The sequence below is a fragment of the Sorex fumeus genome, unplaced genomic scaffold (genome assembly GCF_029834395.1).
Source record: "Sorex fumeus unplaced genomic scaffold, SorFum_2.1 ptg000093l, whole genome shotgun sequence".
NCBI lineage: Eukaryota > Metazoa > Chordata > Mammalia > Eulipotyphla > Soricidae > Sorex > Sorex fumeus.
The window spans coordinates 3659513-3675760 of NW_026606150.1; the positions used below are offsets into that span (position 1 = coordinate 3659513).

The following is a 16248-nucleotide window of genomic DNA, read 5'->3' on the forward strand; positions in this document are numbered from 1 at the left end:
GGATCAAACCCGGGTGTCTGCGTGCAAGGCAAGCGCTCTACTCGCTGCACAGTCTCTCTGGCCCCTCTTCCGATAATTTCTTCTTCTTCTTTTTTTGCTTTTTGGGTTACACCAGACTTTGAACAGGGGTTACTCCTGACTCATGCACTCAGGAATTATTCTTGGCGGTGCTCAGGGGACCATATGGGATGCTGGGAATCGAACCCGGCTCGGCTGCGTGCAAGGCAAACGCCCTACCCGCTGTGCTATCGCTCCAGCCCTCTCCGGTAACTTCTGTTACAAGCCTGTCTCCCCGCTAAGCCCCAAGCGCTGGCCATCACGGGCATCTTGCACCTCCCCGCGCAGCCGGGGCTCAGCACGGTGTAGGTGTCGGGCAGCGTTTGCAGAGAGAGCGAATGAATGGAAGGCGAAAGAACGGTCACGTGCACGCACGGATAACGGGTTCTGCAGGGCCCCCGAAGCGTTCCGGATCTCCGAGTTGGGCACTTTTCCAAAGGTCTCCCCAGAGCGCCAGGACGGCCGGAGGGGGCCGTTCTTCTCCCCGAGGCCTTGACGCCTGGAGGGGGGCGTCGCCCGAGCCCGGCGGGGACGGCGCTGCCACTCATCCGGCTGCCGCCCCGCGGCGCGCGTCTCTCCCCGGCCCCCCCCCCACCCCGGGCCGGCTCCGCCGTTGCCGTGGCGACAGACGCCACCGGGCGCGGAGGGGCGGGCCCGGGAGTGACGTCATTCTCGGCGCGACGCGGCTCGGCGCCTCCCGCCTCTTTGGGGCTCGAGACCCTCCACCTGCGCGCCGGGCCGCGCGCGTCCCCGCCCCCGGCTCTGCGCCGGCGCCGTGCCCGCCAGGCAGCCCGCGAGGCGCATGCGCGCTGCGGGGCCCGCCGCCGCTCGGGAGTCGCCGCCGCCGCCGCCGCCGCCGTTGCCGCCTCCCCGCCGGCAAGTGCGTGAGAAGGAGCCGCCGCGGGCCGCCGCCGCCGCCGCCGTCGTCATGGGGGTGAGTGAAACCGGGGGGGAGCCCCGACGCCCCGGGGGGCCTTCCTTGCGCCCCCCGCGCCCCCATTGTTCCCCGAACCCCTGCTCACGTGACTCCGACCCCCGGCGGCCTCACGTGACCCCCCCGGGCCACACATGACTCCCCGGTTCGGCGGTGCCCACGCCGGGCCTGGCCGGGAGCCCCCCGCCGCGCCCCGCGGAGGCCCTCCCCCCCCCCGACCCCCATGCCCCGACTGTTACCCGCGTCCCACCTTCGGGGGCGCGCCCCGCCCGGAGCAGGGGGACCCCGCCAAGGTCACACCTGGGCCGGTCCCGGGGAGCCGACCCGGCCCGAGCTCCGGGGGCTGCTGCGGCCGAGCCGCCCGGGGGGCGTGTTTGGGCGGCCGCGCAGGTGCTTTTCGCGCTCCTGCCCGGCGCCCCGCGGCCCGAGCCGCTGGAAACTTTGATTTGCGGAACGGGAGGGAAGGGGAGCCCGGCGGGTTTAAGTCGTGCACCCCGGGGAGGGTGGAGAAACCTCCTTTCCTCTCTTCTTTTGGGGTTCGGGCCACACGCGATGATGCGCAGCCTGGTTCCTGCTCCGGCTCCGGGGCCCCTCCTAGCGGGACTGGGGTCAGCCTTTGGACAGGGGCCCCTGACCCTGTCTGCTGTCTTCCTGGCCCCTCCTTCTAGCTTTTTTTTTAAATTTTGGTTTTGGGGGTCACACCTCAGTGCTTAGGGGTTACCGCCTGACTCCGCGCAGGCACCACTCCTGGGAAGGTCGGGAGAACCATTTGGGGTGCTGGGGATTGAATCCCAGTTAGCCACGTGCAAGGCGCGCGCCCTACCAGCTATCTTATCGCCCCAGCCCGCCTTCTATCGCTCCTAGGCTCGGGCTGAGGGTGAGCACTCTGCATGGGGAGCAGCTGTTGGAGAGGGTGCCCGGTTGCACCCTGGCTGGCCTCCTGCCTCGCCCATTCTCAGCCCACCCTGCCGAGTGCCCCATCCCTGCAGCACCTGGTCACTAATTGGAGTGTCAGTTCCCTCCTGGAGATGCCCAAGTGAGGGGGCGGGGCCGGGGAGAGCCGCTGGCTTTGGGAGCAGCTGGTTCTGGCTCCCGCCTAAGCACCACCAGCAGTGACGGCCCCCAACGCGAAATAAATCCCCAGGTCTCCAGCATCCCCTGCCTAGCGCGGTGTGTTGGGGTCTTCGTGGAATTTCTGCCGCCTTGGGGAGTCCTGAATTGGGAACCGGTGTGCCTCTTCCCAGGTTCAGCCCTTCGCTGGCTTGTCTACCTTCTCTCCCTCTATTCTTTTTGTTGTTCGTTTTTTTTTTTTTGGACTCACCTGATGATGCTCAGGGCATCATCAGGTACTCCTGGGTCTGCACTCAGAAAGTCACTCCTCTCGGAGGTGTTAGGAGGACCATGTGGGGTACCAGGCAGATGCCCCACCCGCTTGTCTCTCCAGCCTCCCTCTCCCATCATTGCTCAGGGGCTACTCCTGGCTCTGTGCTCCGGGTGCCCGCTGCGTGTGAGCCTTATGTGTGGTGACTGGGGCCTTTCTGAACCGCGGTTTCCTCACCTGTGATGTTTTGGTTTTTTTTTGTTTTTGCTTTTTTTATTTTGCTTTTTGGGTCACACCCAGTGATGCTCAGGGGTTGCTCCTGGCTCTGCACTTAGGAATTACCCCTGGCGGTGCTCGGGGGACCATATGAGATGCTGGGAATCAAACCGGGTCGGCTGCGTGCAAGGCAAACGCCCTACCCGCTGTGCTCTCACTCCAGCCCCTGCTTTTGCTTTTTGAGTCACACCCGGCGATGCACAGGGGTTATTCCTGGCTCATTCACTCAGGAATTCCTCCTGGCGGTGCTCGGGGGACCATATGGGATGCTGGGAATCAAACCCGGGTTGGCCTCATGCAAGGCAAATGCCCTACCTGCTGTGCTATTGCTCCAGCACCCTCACCTGTGTGATGAGGGTGCAGTCTTCCCCTTCAGGGCGCAGAGGGTGACTTGCATGGTGGGTGTATAGGAACGTGCACTGTTGGGGGTGTGCCCCCCAAGTGACGTACACATCTAAGAATATACACCCAGGAACGCCCAAATCAAGAGTGCTTTTGCCAGGATTCTCAGGCAAATTGGTAGTTTTTAGTTATTTGCTTTGTCAGCCACCTATTCCCCCCCTTGCTGAGTAGTTCTTGACTGAACAAGCCGCCGTTAGCTAGCTGTGGAGTGGTTCTCCAGTCACCACATTCCATCACAGTTCATCAACAAACTGGTGCGCCCTTACAAGCATTGTAGTAAAGAAAGCAGTCTGATTTCAGAAAAGTAATAGAAAATATTTACCTAAACCACCAAAAAAGGGGATTTCAGATCCTCGGTACTTCACAGGCGGGGAGTAAATTTCGTGTCCTGGTGGCAGATTTCCTCTAGACTTGGGTGGAAGGTTCTGGAACCCAGCCTGGGTGTAAGAGGCTCACTGGGGTCTTCCCAGCAGGAGTCCCCACGGAGCAGGAGCCTGGAAGCAAATGGGCCCCACCGGTGCCTCAGGGCCTCGTTACTCAGAGCAGCTGGGGCCGCAGGGCCGGGCCTGCCCCTGCCTCATTTTTTTTTTTTTTTTTGCTTTTTGGGTCACACCCGGTCATGCACAGGGGTTACTCTTGGCTCTGCACTCAGGAATCACTCCTGGCGGTGCTTGAGGGACCATATGGAATGCAGGGAATCAAACCTGGGCCAGCCGTTTGCAAGGCAAACGCCCTCCCCACTGTACTAGCGCTTCAGCCCCTTGGCTGGGTTTCTGAGAGACCCGGTTACTCCCCCCCGCCCCCCCCTCCGGTGTGCCTGGGCCCACCTTGGTCCTCTGGTGGGCAGCCTGACTGCAGCCCGGCACCCCCCACGCATGTTGCCTTTGTGTTTCTGGGTCTCCGTCCCCTCCCCCAGCTCTGCTGGGGGCTCCTCCCCGAGTGTGCAGGGATCGCGGGCCTGGCTCTCCAGCCCATGCTGGTGGTCTTTCAGAAGGCAAAGTGGGGTTTCCCCACAAACTGGCTCTCCCTGACCCTGGAGACTGCGTGGGATGGAGACATCCACACACCAAATCCAAGCGATTGTCAGGTTCTTGTTCCTTTGGGGGTGGGCTCACACCTAGCCGTGCTCAGGCTCTGCTCCGGGATCTGTTCTGGTGGGGCCCGGGGAATCCTCTGGGGCGGCAGGGACTGAATTTGGGTCGGTTGCGTTCAAGGGACGCGCCCTTCCTGCTGTGCTCTCTCTGGCGCCCCGCATTTGCTTTTTAATTTCTCTGTGAGATCCAGGGCAGGGTGGGCTCCTTTGCGGGGGTGGTGCCGTGGCTGGGACGGTACCAAGTGTGTGTGAAGTGGCTGTCACGGCGCAGGCGCATGGGCCACCCAAGCTGGACTCTCAGATGAGTCTCTCGGCGGGCATGAGCACAGGCGTGGCTGTGTACTGCTCTGTGGGTACAGGGGACAGTCCCTGCCCCTGGTGTGAGTGGAGGGAGGGGCGGAGACGGGAAGCCACCCTCCGAGAAGCCGGGAGAGCGCTGCAGCATTTCCCCTTCAGAGACGGGCGCAGGAAGCTGGCCGACCATCCGGAGGGGCCCGAGAGCCAATACAGTGGGCATGTAGGGCTTTTGCCTCGCGCGTCTCATCTGGGTTTGATCCCCAGCACCCCGTATGTTCTCCTGAGCACTGCCGGCTGTGGCCCAAAACAGAGAATTGCCATATTCTGTCTGAGACCCCGGGGATGGAACCAGGGCCTCACTCCCAAGGCGTGCTCTGCCCCAAGCCCCTTCCTGGCTGGAGGGCGGCAGGCCAGCCTCCCCGGCACCCCTGGCAGGTGGGAGAGAGGGGTGGGGGTGGTCGCTCTCGGCCTGGCTGAGCCGACCCTGTCACATCCTGACACGTGTGTGCTGTCCGGGGCACCGCTGGAGCCCCTGTCCCCGCAGTGCTTAGGAGCTGGGGTGTCAGTTTGGGACCGCATCTAGGGTGCCCCGGGGCTGTGCCCTACTCAGTGCTGGTGGGGTCTCTCCTGTCTGTGCCTGGGGACCACAAGGCCTCCTGCCTGCCGAGCCTGAGCTGGGCCGGATGAGCTGAGCGCACTGGGGCCTCTGAGGGTGAGGGGGCGGTGGAGCAGGACCCGGGCCACGCGCTGAGAGCCGTCGGCACCTGCCCAGTCCCATGGATACTGAGTGGAAGAGCAGAGACGCGAGTCCAGGTCTCCGGGTTCCAAATCCTATACCACAGCCTCCAACGCCCCTGCACCCCCCGCCCCCCGGGAAGGCACCAGGAGCGCTTCCACCAGGTGGGCAGCCTAACTGCACGGTAGGGGTGTCCCAGTGCTCCTGGGTGCTGGGTTTAGGGGAGCCCCGAGCCTCTGGCCAGCGTGCTGCTACCCCCAGCTTCCTGCGCAGGCCGCAAGCACGTCAAGGGCTACTAGCTGCCGCCACCCCAGCACCCTATGAGAGGGAGCCCCTAAATCTCTGGACTCCGTGGGCGCTTGGTCCTGCACAGGCTCCCGAGAGGGCCGCCCGGGAGGCCGCACCCTTCGTCGGCAGGCTGGTCGAGCTGTCCCCGTCCTTCTGGGGAGGAGCCCGGGCCACGCCAGCAGGTGTCGGCATGCTCACTCGTCGCGTGCCCCGGCCATCTGCCCTCAGGATGGGGTGACGGAAATAGCTGAGCGTCCCCCTGAGGGCTCTGAGGACTCCTAGGTCCCATCTGGGCAGGGTGAAAGGTTGGACCCCAATGGAGAGTGGGTGGGCGCCCCCAGCTGGCGGGGGAAGGCCCTGCCGCCCAGCCCCCCACGCTCCCCAGGTGTGGCGGCGTGTGCCCCTGGGCCAGGGGACAGAGCTGGTCATCCACCCCCGCGACTGCTCCCTTGGCCCTCGGCCCTGGCCGCGCAATGAGCAGGGTCCGCGCTGGGGCAGGAGTCAGTCCCAGTTGTGGGGCGACTCAGCCCCGGAAGCTGCCTCGAGGGGCTCTTGCCTCGACTGCTGCTCAGCCAAGTCTGTGCCTCTTGGGTGGGGGGACAAGGGGTGGGCTGTTCCCGAGGCACTTTCACAGCCGCCGGCTGGCCTCGGGGGGTGGGGGCCAGGCTGCTGGAAGGCAAGGCCACCCCACCAGTGGTTTGGGGTGTGCTCTGGGCCCTGGTGCCGTGTCGTGGGCAGCTTGTGTGACGCGAGGGGGAGAGAGGTGGCAGCCTGGCGAAGCGTGTCCCTGCTTCCTTTGTTGTTATTATATTTTTTAACCTTTTTGGGTCACACCTGGTGATGCTCAGGGCTTACTTTTGAGTCTGCACTCAGGAATCACTCCTGACGGTGCTTGGGGGGACCCTGTGGGGTGCCGGCGATCAAACAAACCCGGTCAGCTATGTGCAGGGCAAGTGTCCTCCCCGCAGTCATCGCTCCGGCCCCTCCTGCTTCCCTCTGTCCACCTCTCGCCCGGGACTGCTGGAGTCTGCCCCCACGCAGCGCTCCTGTCATCAAACCGTTTCACTCTGCCGGCCCTGCGTGGGAAATGGTCCCTGATCCCTTGGAGCTCAGGCTGGAGGAAGGAACTGCTCTTTGCAGGGATGGAGCGTCGGTCCCATAGGCTACCCAGGACTCGCGGGAATCGCACCTTCCCTCAAGAAAACAGTTTCAGGAGACACTAGTGAAGTCAGATGAAATTTGTTGGGAAGTGAGGGGAGAAAGAGCTTGACGCCCGGAGCAAGCCCGGAAGGCTGCGTCCCATGGAGAGCAGCGCCCAGTGCCCAGGGGCAGGTGCCGCTGCCCACAGTGGGCAGTGCCCGCCTCGTTACAAAGTTGGCCCAGTTCGCTGCCCAGGGCCCAGGCTGGGGCGGCCGTCAGAGCTGAGAGCTGGGCAGGGTCTCCCTAAGCCTTTGCTGGGGGTGGGGCGGGGAGCCGCTCTCCCAGGGCCTCCAGCCATGCTCTGGGCCTGGGATTTTTTTTTTAAGACGTTTTATTGGGGACTGGAGTGATAGTACAGTGAGTAGGGCATTTGCCTTGCACGTGGCCGACCTGGGTTCGATTCCCAGAATCCCTTATGGTCCCCTGAGCACTGTCAGGAGTAATTCCTGAGTGCAGAGCCAAGAGTAACCTCCTGTGCATCGCCTGGTATGGCCCAAAAAGCAAAAAAAAAAAGTTTTATTGGATGGATCACTGTGAGGTACAGTTACAAACTTGCATGATTGCGTTTTCAGTCACACAATGCTGGAGCGCCCATCCCTCCACCCGTGCACATTTTCCACCACCGTTGTTCCCAGTGTCCCACCTGCCACCCCCACCCCACTCCCTGCTTCTGTGGCAGGTACGATCCTCCTTACTCTGTAATTTTGGGCATTATGGTTTGCAGTAGAGATACTAAGAGGTCATCGTGTTTGGTCCTTGGTCTACTGTCAGCGCACATCTCCCATCCTGGGCGATCCCTCCAATCATCATTTAGTGGTTCCTTCTCCGCGTCGCAACTGCCTTTTCCCCCAGCACGCAGGGCCGGCTTCCAAACCATGGTGTGACCCTCCTGTGGGCCTGGGATTCTTCCTCTTCACGGTTTCCTGTCCCCCTCACCTGTGGCCTTCGTTGGGACTTTGCCCGTCCACCTGCAGCCGTGTGTGGGCACCTGCCCCGAGCCCCTGGGAGGGAGACCAGGAGCGCCCGTTCCCCGCACAGGCCACGCCGCCCGCCCCAGGTGGCCCCGCAGAGGAGCCCCCAGGAGCAAACGCAGAGAGGGTTCGGGCAGCTGACGGGTTCCAGAGCCCTCCCGGGGCCCTCGCTGTGCGCATTTTCCAGGGTGACAAAGGGTGCCTTTACTGTGGCGGGGGTCCCGCCTCGGCCGGGTGGTTCCGTGCTCTGACCCCATGATACTGATGAGGGAACTCGGGGCCTTGCACCCCTCGGCAGGCGCGCCGGCCTGTCCTGCCAGACTCGGAACCATCTTGCCCCCCCCAGACTTCCCCACTGTCCGAGGGTCCGTCTGCCTGCTTCCCCAGGCCCTCAGGTGTCCCGCCTCTTCCGGGTGGTGCCCAGGAGCTCTTGGCTGGGGTGCGGCCCCTGCCATGCCTCTTGGGGGGTCTGCTGCTGTAGCCTTGCCCGCCCGCCAGCTTTGCTTTCCCTCTTGCAGAGGAAGTCGAGCAAAGGCAAGGAGAAGAAGCAGAAGCGACTGGAGGAGCGAGCAGCCATGGACGCCGTCTGTGCCAAAGTGGAAGCCGCCAACAGGGTGACTCCCTGCCCCCGCCCCGAGCAAAGCTGGGGGTGATCGCGGTTCTTCCAGCGCCACCGTGTGGCCAACTTGAGTTCCTACAGGGATGGGGGGGGTGGCCAGGTGTGCAGGAAATGTGGGTGAGCCTCCGCTCTGGGGGTCTCTTCCCTCACAGTGATGCAGGTTTGGGGACAGTACATTGGGGGTTTGTCTTGGGGAGAGGAAAACTCCCTCGTAAAATGTTTTCTCTCCCAGGGCGGTGCAGTGGGTGTAGTGGGGAGGAAAAACCCGATTTGTCTCGGCTCTGGAGAGAGAGTTCACGTCGGGTTAGACGCTGCCCTGTGTGGGGCTGGCCCTGGTTGGTCCCTAGCTCTGCGTATGGTCCCCTGAACACCACCAGGAGTGATTCCTGAGCGCTGCCGGGTGTGGCCCCCAAACCACTCCTAGGACCAGAGAGATTATTAAAGCAGGTAGGCGCCAGCCTTGCACACGGCTGATCAGGTTCAATCCCCGGCATCCCTTATGGTTCCCCGAGCACCGCCAGGAGTAATTCTTGAGAGCAGAGCCAGGAGTAACCCCTGAGCATTACCAGGTGTGACCCAAAAAGCAAAACACTCCTGCAACTCCAGAGATTCTGACCTCTCATGGGCCTGTGGCCGTCTCCTCCCTCTGATTCCCCCGCCCCAGCTCCTGTGGGTAAGGATGGAGGACAGGGCGGGACCTGTTTCTCTGTGTGTGTTGCAGGGGCCGCACCTGGCGGTGCTCAGGGGTTACTCCTGGCTCTGCACTCAGGAATCACTCCTGGTGGTGCTGGGGGATTGTATGGGATGCCGGGGATTGAACCCAGGCCCAGGCCGGCTGTGTGCAAGGCAGGTCCCCTGCCAGCTGTGCTGTCTCTCTGGCCTCTTTCTTTTCGGTTTGACCAGGCGAGGGTCACTGGGGGCTTCGGAGAAGCCCACAAGTGCTTGGGCTCTGGGGGCCCGTACCCGCTCGTTTGAGTTTGGCTCTTTCCCAGAGCCGCCCCCTCCATGTGACGCATCACAGAGAAGGCCTGTGGGACCCCCAGAGTGGGCGACCAGACCACGCCACCTGGGGCACCTGTGACTCCTTCCTTCCTGTCTGCAGCTTGGAGACCCCTTGGAGGCCTTTCCCGTCTTCAAGAAGTACGACCGCAACGGGTGAGCGCACTGCAGGCCCCACCCCTGCCTCCAGGGGAAGGCCTAGAGCTGGGATGCTTCCTCTCTCCTTGTGGGGAAACTGAGGCTCACAGAAGGTGACGCTGGAGGGGACAGCACAGGGAGCTTCCGTTTATGGCCCGACCGCATGTGGCCTGGAACCGGCAGGTGCCGAGCCTTGGGAGCTGCCAGTTTCGCTGAGGGGGCGGGTCAAAGGTGAGATCAGGCTCCGCCCCTCTTGTGCTGAGCACTGGATCGGAGCCCCTACTGCCCTCCTGTTCTCTCAGTTGGTAGCGCCTTGTCTGCCTGAGCTGTTGCAGTTTCCAGGCACTCGGTCCCTCTGGGCTCTGCGATGCCCTCTGTGATGCCCTCGGGCAAGTCCCTGGCCTACCAGTAGGTGGGACTGTGGCGGGCGGGTAGACAGATGCGCACACAGATGTCGGTATCAGCACCCTCTGCCCTGTGTCACTGCGCCGTCCCCTGTCCTTCCTGTTCTGCCTCAGACGAGGCGCAGCACAGTGCTCGAGCTTGCCCGTCACCCCTGACACTGGGCAGGCGTCCCCTCCTTCCCCAGGGGCTGTTCTAGGTGCGTGTGTGTCACCCACAAGTACCTGAAGAACTTGGATCACTGAAGAATCAAGTCGAGAGTGATAGCTCAGTGGGGAGGGCATTTGCTTTGCGCACGGGTTGGAGCCCCGACATCCCATAGGGTCCCCCCAGCACCGCCAGGTGTAATTCCTGAAGCAGAGCCAGGAGTAAACCCCTGAGCATCACAAGGTGTGGCCCGAAAGCCAAACAAAAAGCATCACCTCCCACAGACTGACCTCGGGAAGTTCCCCTCAGGCCTGTGCGGTGTGGTGTGGGCGTCTGCCCTGACAGGGTCAGTGCTGAGGGGCCTTCGCGAGGCTGCACCCGGTGACAGCCAGTGTGCTGTCTGGCCGGGGTGGGGGGTGCATGCGTGGCCAGCAGGTACAGGAGGCCGTGGCAGCGGTGACCCTTCCCAGCCATGGCCTAGGAGGACGGTGGCGGTGGCCTCAGGCCCCTTTGGGCTCTGGAAGGGCCTTGGCAGGTGAGGTGCAGGGGAGAGGGGTCCTGGGGACCCAGTGAGAGTCCCCGTACGCGTGACGCGCCCGTGTGGGAAACAGGAGCCTCACAGCCCAGAGGGGTGCGGAGGAAAGGGGGGCCCAAGGGACGGGGGGTGTGGGCGGTTCCCGGCCCTCCCAGAAGCCCGTCTGCCGTGGCCTGCACCGGGCCTGCGGCCGTCTGAAGGTCATGTCCCCCCTCCTCAGGTTAAATGTCTCTATCGAGTGCAAGCGCGTGTCCGGCCTGGAGCCCGCCACGTTGGACTGGGCCTTCGGCCTCACCAAGACCAACATGCAGTCCATGTAAGCGGGGGTGCGCCCGCAGTCGGGGGGCTCCGCACCCTGGTCCCTGACGCCCCACGTCCCCAGGTATGAGCAAAGCGAGTGGGGCTGGAAGGACCGCGAGAAGCGGGAGGAGATGACGGACGACCGCGCCTGGTACCTCATAGCTTGGGAGAGCAGCTCCGCCCCCGTGGCCTTCTCCCACTTCCGCTTCGACGTGGAGTGCGGGGATGAAGTCCTGTACTGGTAGGCACCACTGCTGGGCCAGGCCAGGGCGGGGGTGGGCTGTGGTGGGGACCCTTGCGGCCTCGTCTCATCGCCGACCCCCTCCCTGCTTATGTTTCCCGGCACTGGAGCCATAGTACAGCGGGGAGGGCATTTGCCTTGCACGCAGCCAGCCGGGGTTCGATTCCCAGCATCCCATATGGTCCCCCGAGCACCGCCAGGAGGAATTCGTGAGTGCAGAGCCAGGAGCAACCCCTGAGCATCACTGGGTAGCACTGTAGCGTTGTCCTCCCGTTGTTCATTGATTTGCTTGAGCGGGCCCAGTAACGGCTCCATTGTGAGACTTCTTGTTACTGTGTTTGGCATATCGAATACGTCACGGGGAGCTTGCCAGGCTCTGCCGTGCGGGCGAGATACTCTCAGTAGCTTGCCGGATTCTCCGAGAGGGGCAGAAGAATCGAACTCAGGTCAGCCAGGTTGGCTGCATGCAAGGCAAATGCCTTACCCGCTGTGCTATTGCTCCAGTGCATCGCTGGGTGTGCCCCAAAAAGCTTAAAAAAAAAAAATGACACTCTTGCGTCTGTCTCCCAGCTACGAGGTGCAGCTGGAGAGCAGGGTGCGGCGGAAAGGCCTGGGCAAGTTCCTCATCCAGATCCTGCAGCTCATGGCCAACAGGTGAGACCCCTCTACACACACCCCCGCCGGGTGTCCCCGGCCATCCTGCCCTTCTCTGTCCACGGCTGGGGGCCGGGGCGGGCTCGTTCTCAGGCTGGCAGCCCCTGGTGCGGGGCCGCAACTCGGGCGTGTTTCTGCTTCTGGAATTTTCCCTCTGCTTCTCCCCAGCACCCAGATGAAGAAGGTGATGCTCACGGTGTTCAAGCACAACCACGGTGCCTACCAGTTCTTCCGAGAGGCGCTGCAGTAAGGCCGGGCCCGGGGCCGGGGGGTCGGCAGGGCCCCCCTGGCGGGGACCCGCCCTGGGATCCGCCTCTCTGCCCCTCGCAGGTTCGAGATTGACGACTCGTCCCCCAGCATGTCGGGGTGCTGCGGGGAGGACTGCTCCTACGAGATCCTGAGCCGGAGGACCAAGTTTGGGGACAGCCAGCACTCCCACGCGGGCGGGCACTGCGGGGGCTGCTGCCACTGAGCCCCTCCTTGCCCTGCACGCCCTGCTGCCCCCCTTGCGGGCCTCTGCAGGTGGGGTGGGGCCAGGGGCTGCCGGCCCCGCTCCTCTGCAGCTGACCCCTTCCACCCTGGCCCCGGCTGGCTCTTGGGGGCAAAGGGACCTGGTGTGACATCAGGGCACAGCCAGATGCCCGAGGCCAGGCTCGGGGGACGGTGCTGCTGGCGACCCTGGTCAGCGGGGCTGCATCGGCCAGGGACCGCCGGACCTGTGGGGGCTTCTCGGCTCCTGGGGGAGCACCTCTGCGTGGCTCTGGGCTCCGGCACTCGCATCCTCGCGGGATTCGCGGACAGAGGGCCTGTCCCCGCCCACAGTGCCTGTCCCGTGCCTCTGCGGTACCTCGTCTCCCTCCAGGGGGATGGCGCCAGGGAGCCCTCTCCCGCCCCCATCCATCCCATCTCGGTGCTGACTGCTCTCTGCAGGGGTCCCCGCCCGCTGTCCTCCCCCCGCCCCCCGCTGCCTCCATGCGGCCCTGCATAGCTGCCTTCCTGGGCCCTGGCGAGGCCAGCCGGGGAGAGGCTCACTCAGGGACTGCGCAGGCTCAGAACCCACCTCCTGCCATCCGGGCCCCTCCTCACCAGGGACAAAGCCACCACCTTGGACCCTGGAGAGACTGTGACCTTCCAGCCGGGACCTGGTGACGCAGTGCCGGGAGGCCCCTAGGTCCTGCGCTTCCTGGTGTCCTCTGTCCTGAGCCACAAGCCCGCTGCCCCCTGGGCTCCGAGTTTGCCATCCAGGGGACGCCTGGCGGCTCTGCCCAGACCTGGTCCTAACCTCCGGGGTACCTGACAGGGGTTGACAGGCCCCTTCCCAGGATCTCGGGGACCGGGAGAGTGTTCGTGGGTCCTGCCTCTCAGGACACCGGGGTGCAGGGGCAGTTACTGTCCTGGGTGTGAGTTTTTTACACCCGCCCCCCCCCCCACTCAGGACCAATGGGCACCCCAGTGTATGCCCCACAGCCCCTAACTCCTGGCACCCACTGACCCCCCCACCCTGCCCTGGACTCTGAGAAGAGCGGCCGCTGCAGCTGGCTCTCGACTGTGGGGGGGCGCATGTTAAACTATTTTTTTAAAGGTTTTAGTTGACTCCACCCTTCAGGTTATTTTTATTGATGTCAGATCTGTATGTGACGTGTATGGTTTTTTTAGCCCTTTTTCTTTTTTTTTTTTTTTTAGAGGAAACTTTGGAGATGAACCTGTTGATATTATTTTTTTTTTCTTTAGAGTTATCACTGGAATCAAAGGGAATTATGATCTCTTTTGCATTGGATGTATTTGTATGTCACAAATAAAAGCCACTTTGTTCAACTGTGAGAATGGCCGCCTGACCCCGGGAGCTGTAGGTCCTGGGTCCGTCCAGCTGTGAGTGCCCTGTGCCCCTTCCTAGGGAGACCCCAGTGTTGCGGTGATGACGTCGGGTGTTGGTGCCACTTTGGAAATCCTGGGCCTCTGCCCAAGATCTGTGGCTGCTTGCCCCAGGCCAGGCTGTGGCTCTCTTGGGGGGGGGATTGGGTGTCAGGGGTCTCATCCTGGGATCTGGGTGTCTGGTACTCACATGTCACCTGCCCGTTGGTCCAGGAGGCAACTGATTGTGCAGTGCAGACCCTTTGTGCTCTGGGTTTGGAACAAGCTCAGCCATGCCTAGGGATCACTCCTGGCTCTGTGCTTGGGGATCACTCCTCCCTTTGTGTTCAGGGATCTCTTGGCTCTGTGCTCAGGGGACCAGGAAGTGATTGAATATGGTCAGTGTGTGCAAGGCAACTATCTTAACTCCTGCATTGTCTGGCCAGTGTAAGGTCTTAGCTCTGCCACATTAAAAGGTGTGGGTGGGGCTGGAGCGATAGCACAGCGGTAGCGCGTTAGCCTTGCACGCGACCGCCCGGGTTTGATCCCCAGGCATCCCATAGGTCCCCCCAGCACCGCCAGGAGTCATTCCTGAGTGCAGAGCCAGGAGTAACCCTCGAGCATCGCTGGGTGTGACCCAAAGAAAAGCAAAAAAAAAAAAGAAGGTGTGGGTGTGGGTAGCTGCAGAGGGGGTCTTACGTGCTGGTCTCCTCCCCTACGCAGGCCTCCAGCTACGTGTCTGGAGTCTGGATGGGTCAGCAGTGGGGCCTGGGAAGGGGAGGCTGCTGTTGGGACCATGGCCAGCTCCTATCCTGGGACCGGGGATTCGCCCGGGGAAGGAGAGTCGGAAACGGCTGGTTTGGGACGTCCCACGTCAGGGAGAGGGCAGGGAGTGAGTGCAGGGGCTCAGGGGCTGCAGGGAACGGCCCACACTGATGAATCGCAACAGCGTGAACTGGGTCCGCGGTGAGCGAGGTGGTCAGGAGGGGAGATCCTGTCCTGTCTCCGCGCTCCTCCCTCAGTCACAGGGGCAGTGCAGATGCCCCAGAGGGCCGAGCATGTGCATCCCCAGATGTGACCCGTCACTGAGGACAGAAGCCCTCACCGGAACCAGTAACATGCTTCCCAGCACCCTAGAAAAGCGCCTGATCTCGGGGAAAGCAGCAGGAAAAGAGCCCAAACCACCTACTTCCTGCCCAGCTCCCCTTCCCTTTCGTTGCCCTGGAGACGAAGCTTCTGGGGGGCCCTGTGGGCAGTGCCAGTGTTAAGTGCCAGGCCTCCATCGCTGGGATCACTTGTTGGGCTCCCGCCATGCTGCCTGAGGGTTTGGCGTTTGGGGAGCAGCTGTGCTCTGCCACCAGGGCTGGCAGCCGGGTCCCCTGCAAACCATTTTTGCTTTGGGGGTTACACCCGGTGTTCTTTGAGGTTACTCCTCATTCAGTGCTCAGGCTGCTCCAGGTGGTGCCGGGGCCCAAACCTGGGGCCCCTTATGTGGAGCCTGAGCCCAGTCCTGTGACCCCCCCCCCCCAACCCCAGGGTCCTGCAGACACTTGAAACTGAGGCACCACAGACGGACAGTGACTCCTGGCGCCTCTGTGTCTGCTGAGCAGGACACATCTGGGTAGCACCCCAGGGCCTCAGTGCACCCCCTCCCTGGGTCCCTCAGCCCCTGGGCCTGAGTCTGCTGACGTGGCACTGTTTGGGGGGTGGTAGATTGTCTCCCCCTTCTCTGACATGGCCTTGCCCTGCCCTGGTTGCCACTTTGCCATTGCTCGTGGTGGAGGGGGACCAGGTGGACCCCCAGGGGTACTTGGCACCCCCTGAGGCACTCTGGCCTCTTGCCTGGCTATGTCCGGGTTTGACTGTCCAGACTGCAAGGGGGGCCTGGCCCTTCCTCTCCTGGTGGCATGAAGTCGCACCCCTTTCTCAGCCCTGGGCCCCTGGGGGTGTGCCGGGGGAACTGGAAGCTTCTATCTTGGGCTGTTGGCCAGGTCAGGGGGCAGGTGTGGGGGACCTGGTGGGGTGGGGTGGGGGTGAGGCTGGCCATGAACACACCCACACTGGGGGATAGGTCCCAGCCCCTCCCCCAGACACCGAGGCATGCCTGGTGCTGCCCCCGAATCCCCCCACCAACCTCCAAGAGTTGAGGTTTCTCAGTCACTGTACCACAGCATGGAGGCCACTGATGCAAGTTCCAACCAGAACTTCTGGAGTCTCCTTCCCCACGCCATCGAAAGTGGGTCCTGGTTGTGGAGCTTCCCGGGAACCCTGGCACCTTGTAAGTGGGCTAGAGAGACAGTCGAGGGGTTAAAGTGCGTGGCTTGCACCTAACCAATCTCAGTTTGATCCCTGGTACTACATGGTTCCCTGAGCACCCCCAGGAGTGACTCCTGAGCACTGCTGGGAGTGCCCCTAAACCTTCAAACAAAACAAACACAGTTGAGAAGTATTCTAGGGGTCTGGGAGAATGCGCTCTCGGCAGTGCTGATTTATATGTGGGGGCCCAGGGTTCATTCCTGCACTGCGCGGTGCCAGCAAACAAAAAAGTGTTCAAGGAAGAATATACAGATGAAAAAATGAGGCAGAGAAGCAGCTGAGACGAGAAAAGATGGATGTGAGGAGAGTGCCGTGCTGGCCTTGCTTACTGCTGACCTGGCTTCCGTCCCTGGCACCCTAATAGTCCCCTGCGTCCTGCCAGAAATGATCCAGGAGTGCAGAGCCAGGAGTAAGCCCTGGGCACTGCTGGTGTTGCCCAGAATAAAAAAAAAGATGAAGGAGAGAGATATT

General features: G+C 62.6%; 1 protein-coding gene across 1 annotated transcript; it reads left to right on the plus strand.

The window, feature by feature from the left end:
- The first annotated feature begins 881 nt into the window (after window positions 1-881).
- NAA40 (N-alpha-acetyltransferase 40, NatD catalytic subunit) lies at window positions 882-12111 on the plus strand. The gene is made up of 8 exons (XM_056131724.1): window positions 882-991; window positions 8094-8189; window positions 9297-9349; window positions 10636-10731; window positions 10798-10956; window positions 11527-11610; window positions 11779-11856; window positions 11941-12111. Exons 1-8 carry the CDS (start codon window positions 986-988, stop codon window positions 12080-12082), a joined length of 714 nt encoding a protein of 237 aa, XP_055987699.1. The 5' UTR covers window positions 882-985; the 3' UTR covers window positions 12083-12111.
- The last annotated feature ends 4137 nt before the right edge of the window (window positions 12112-16248 follow it).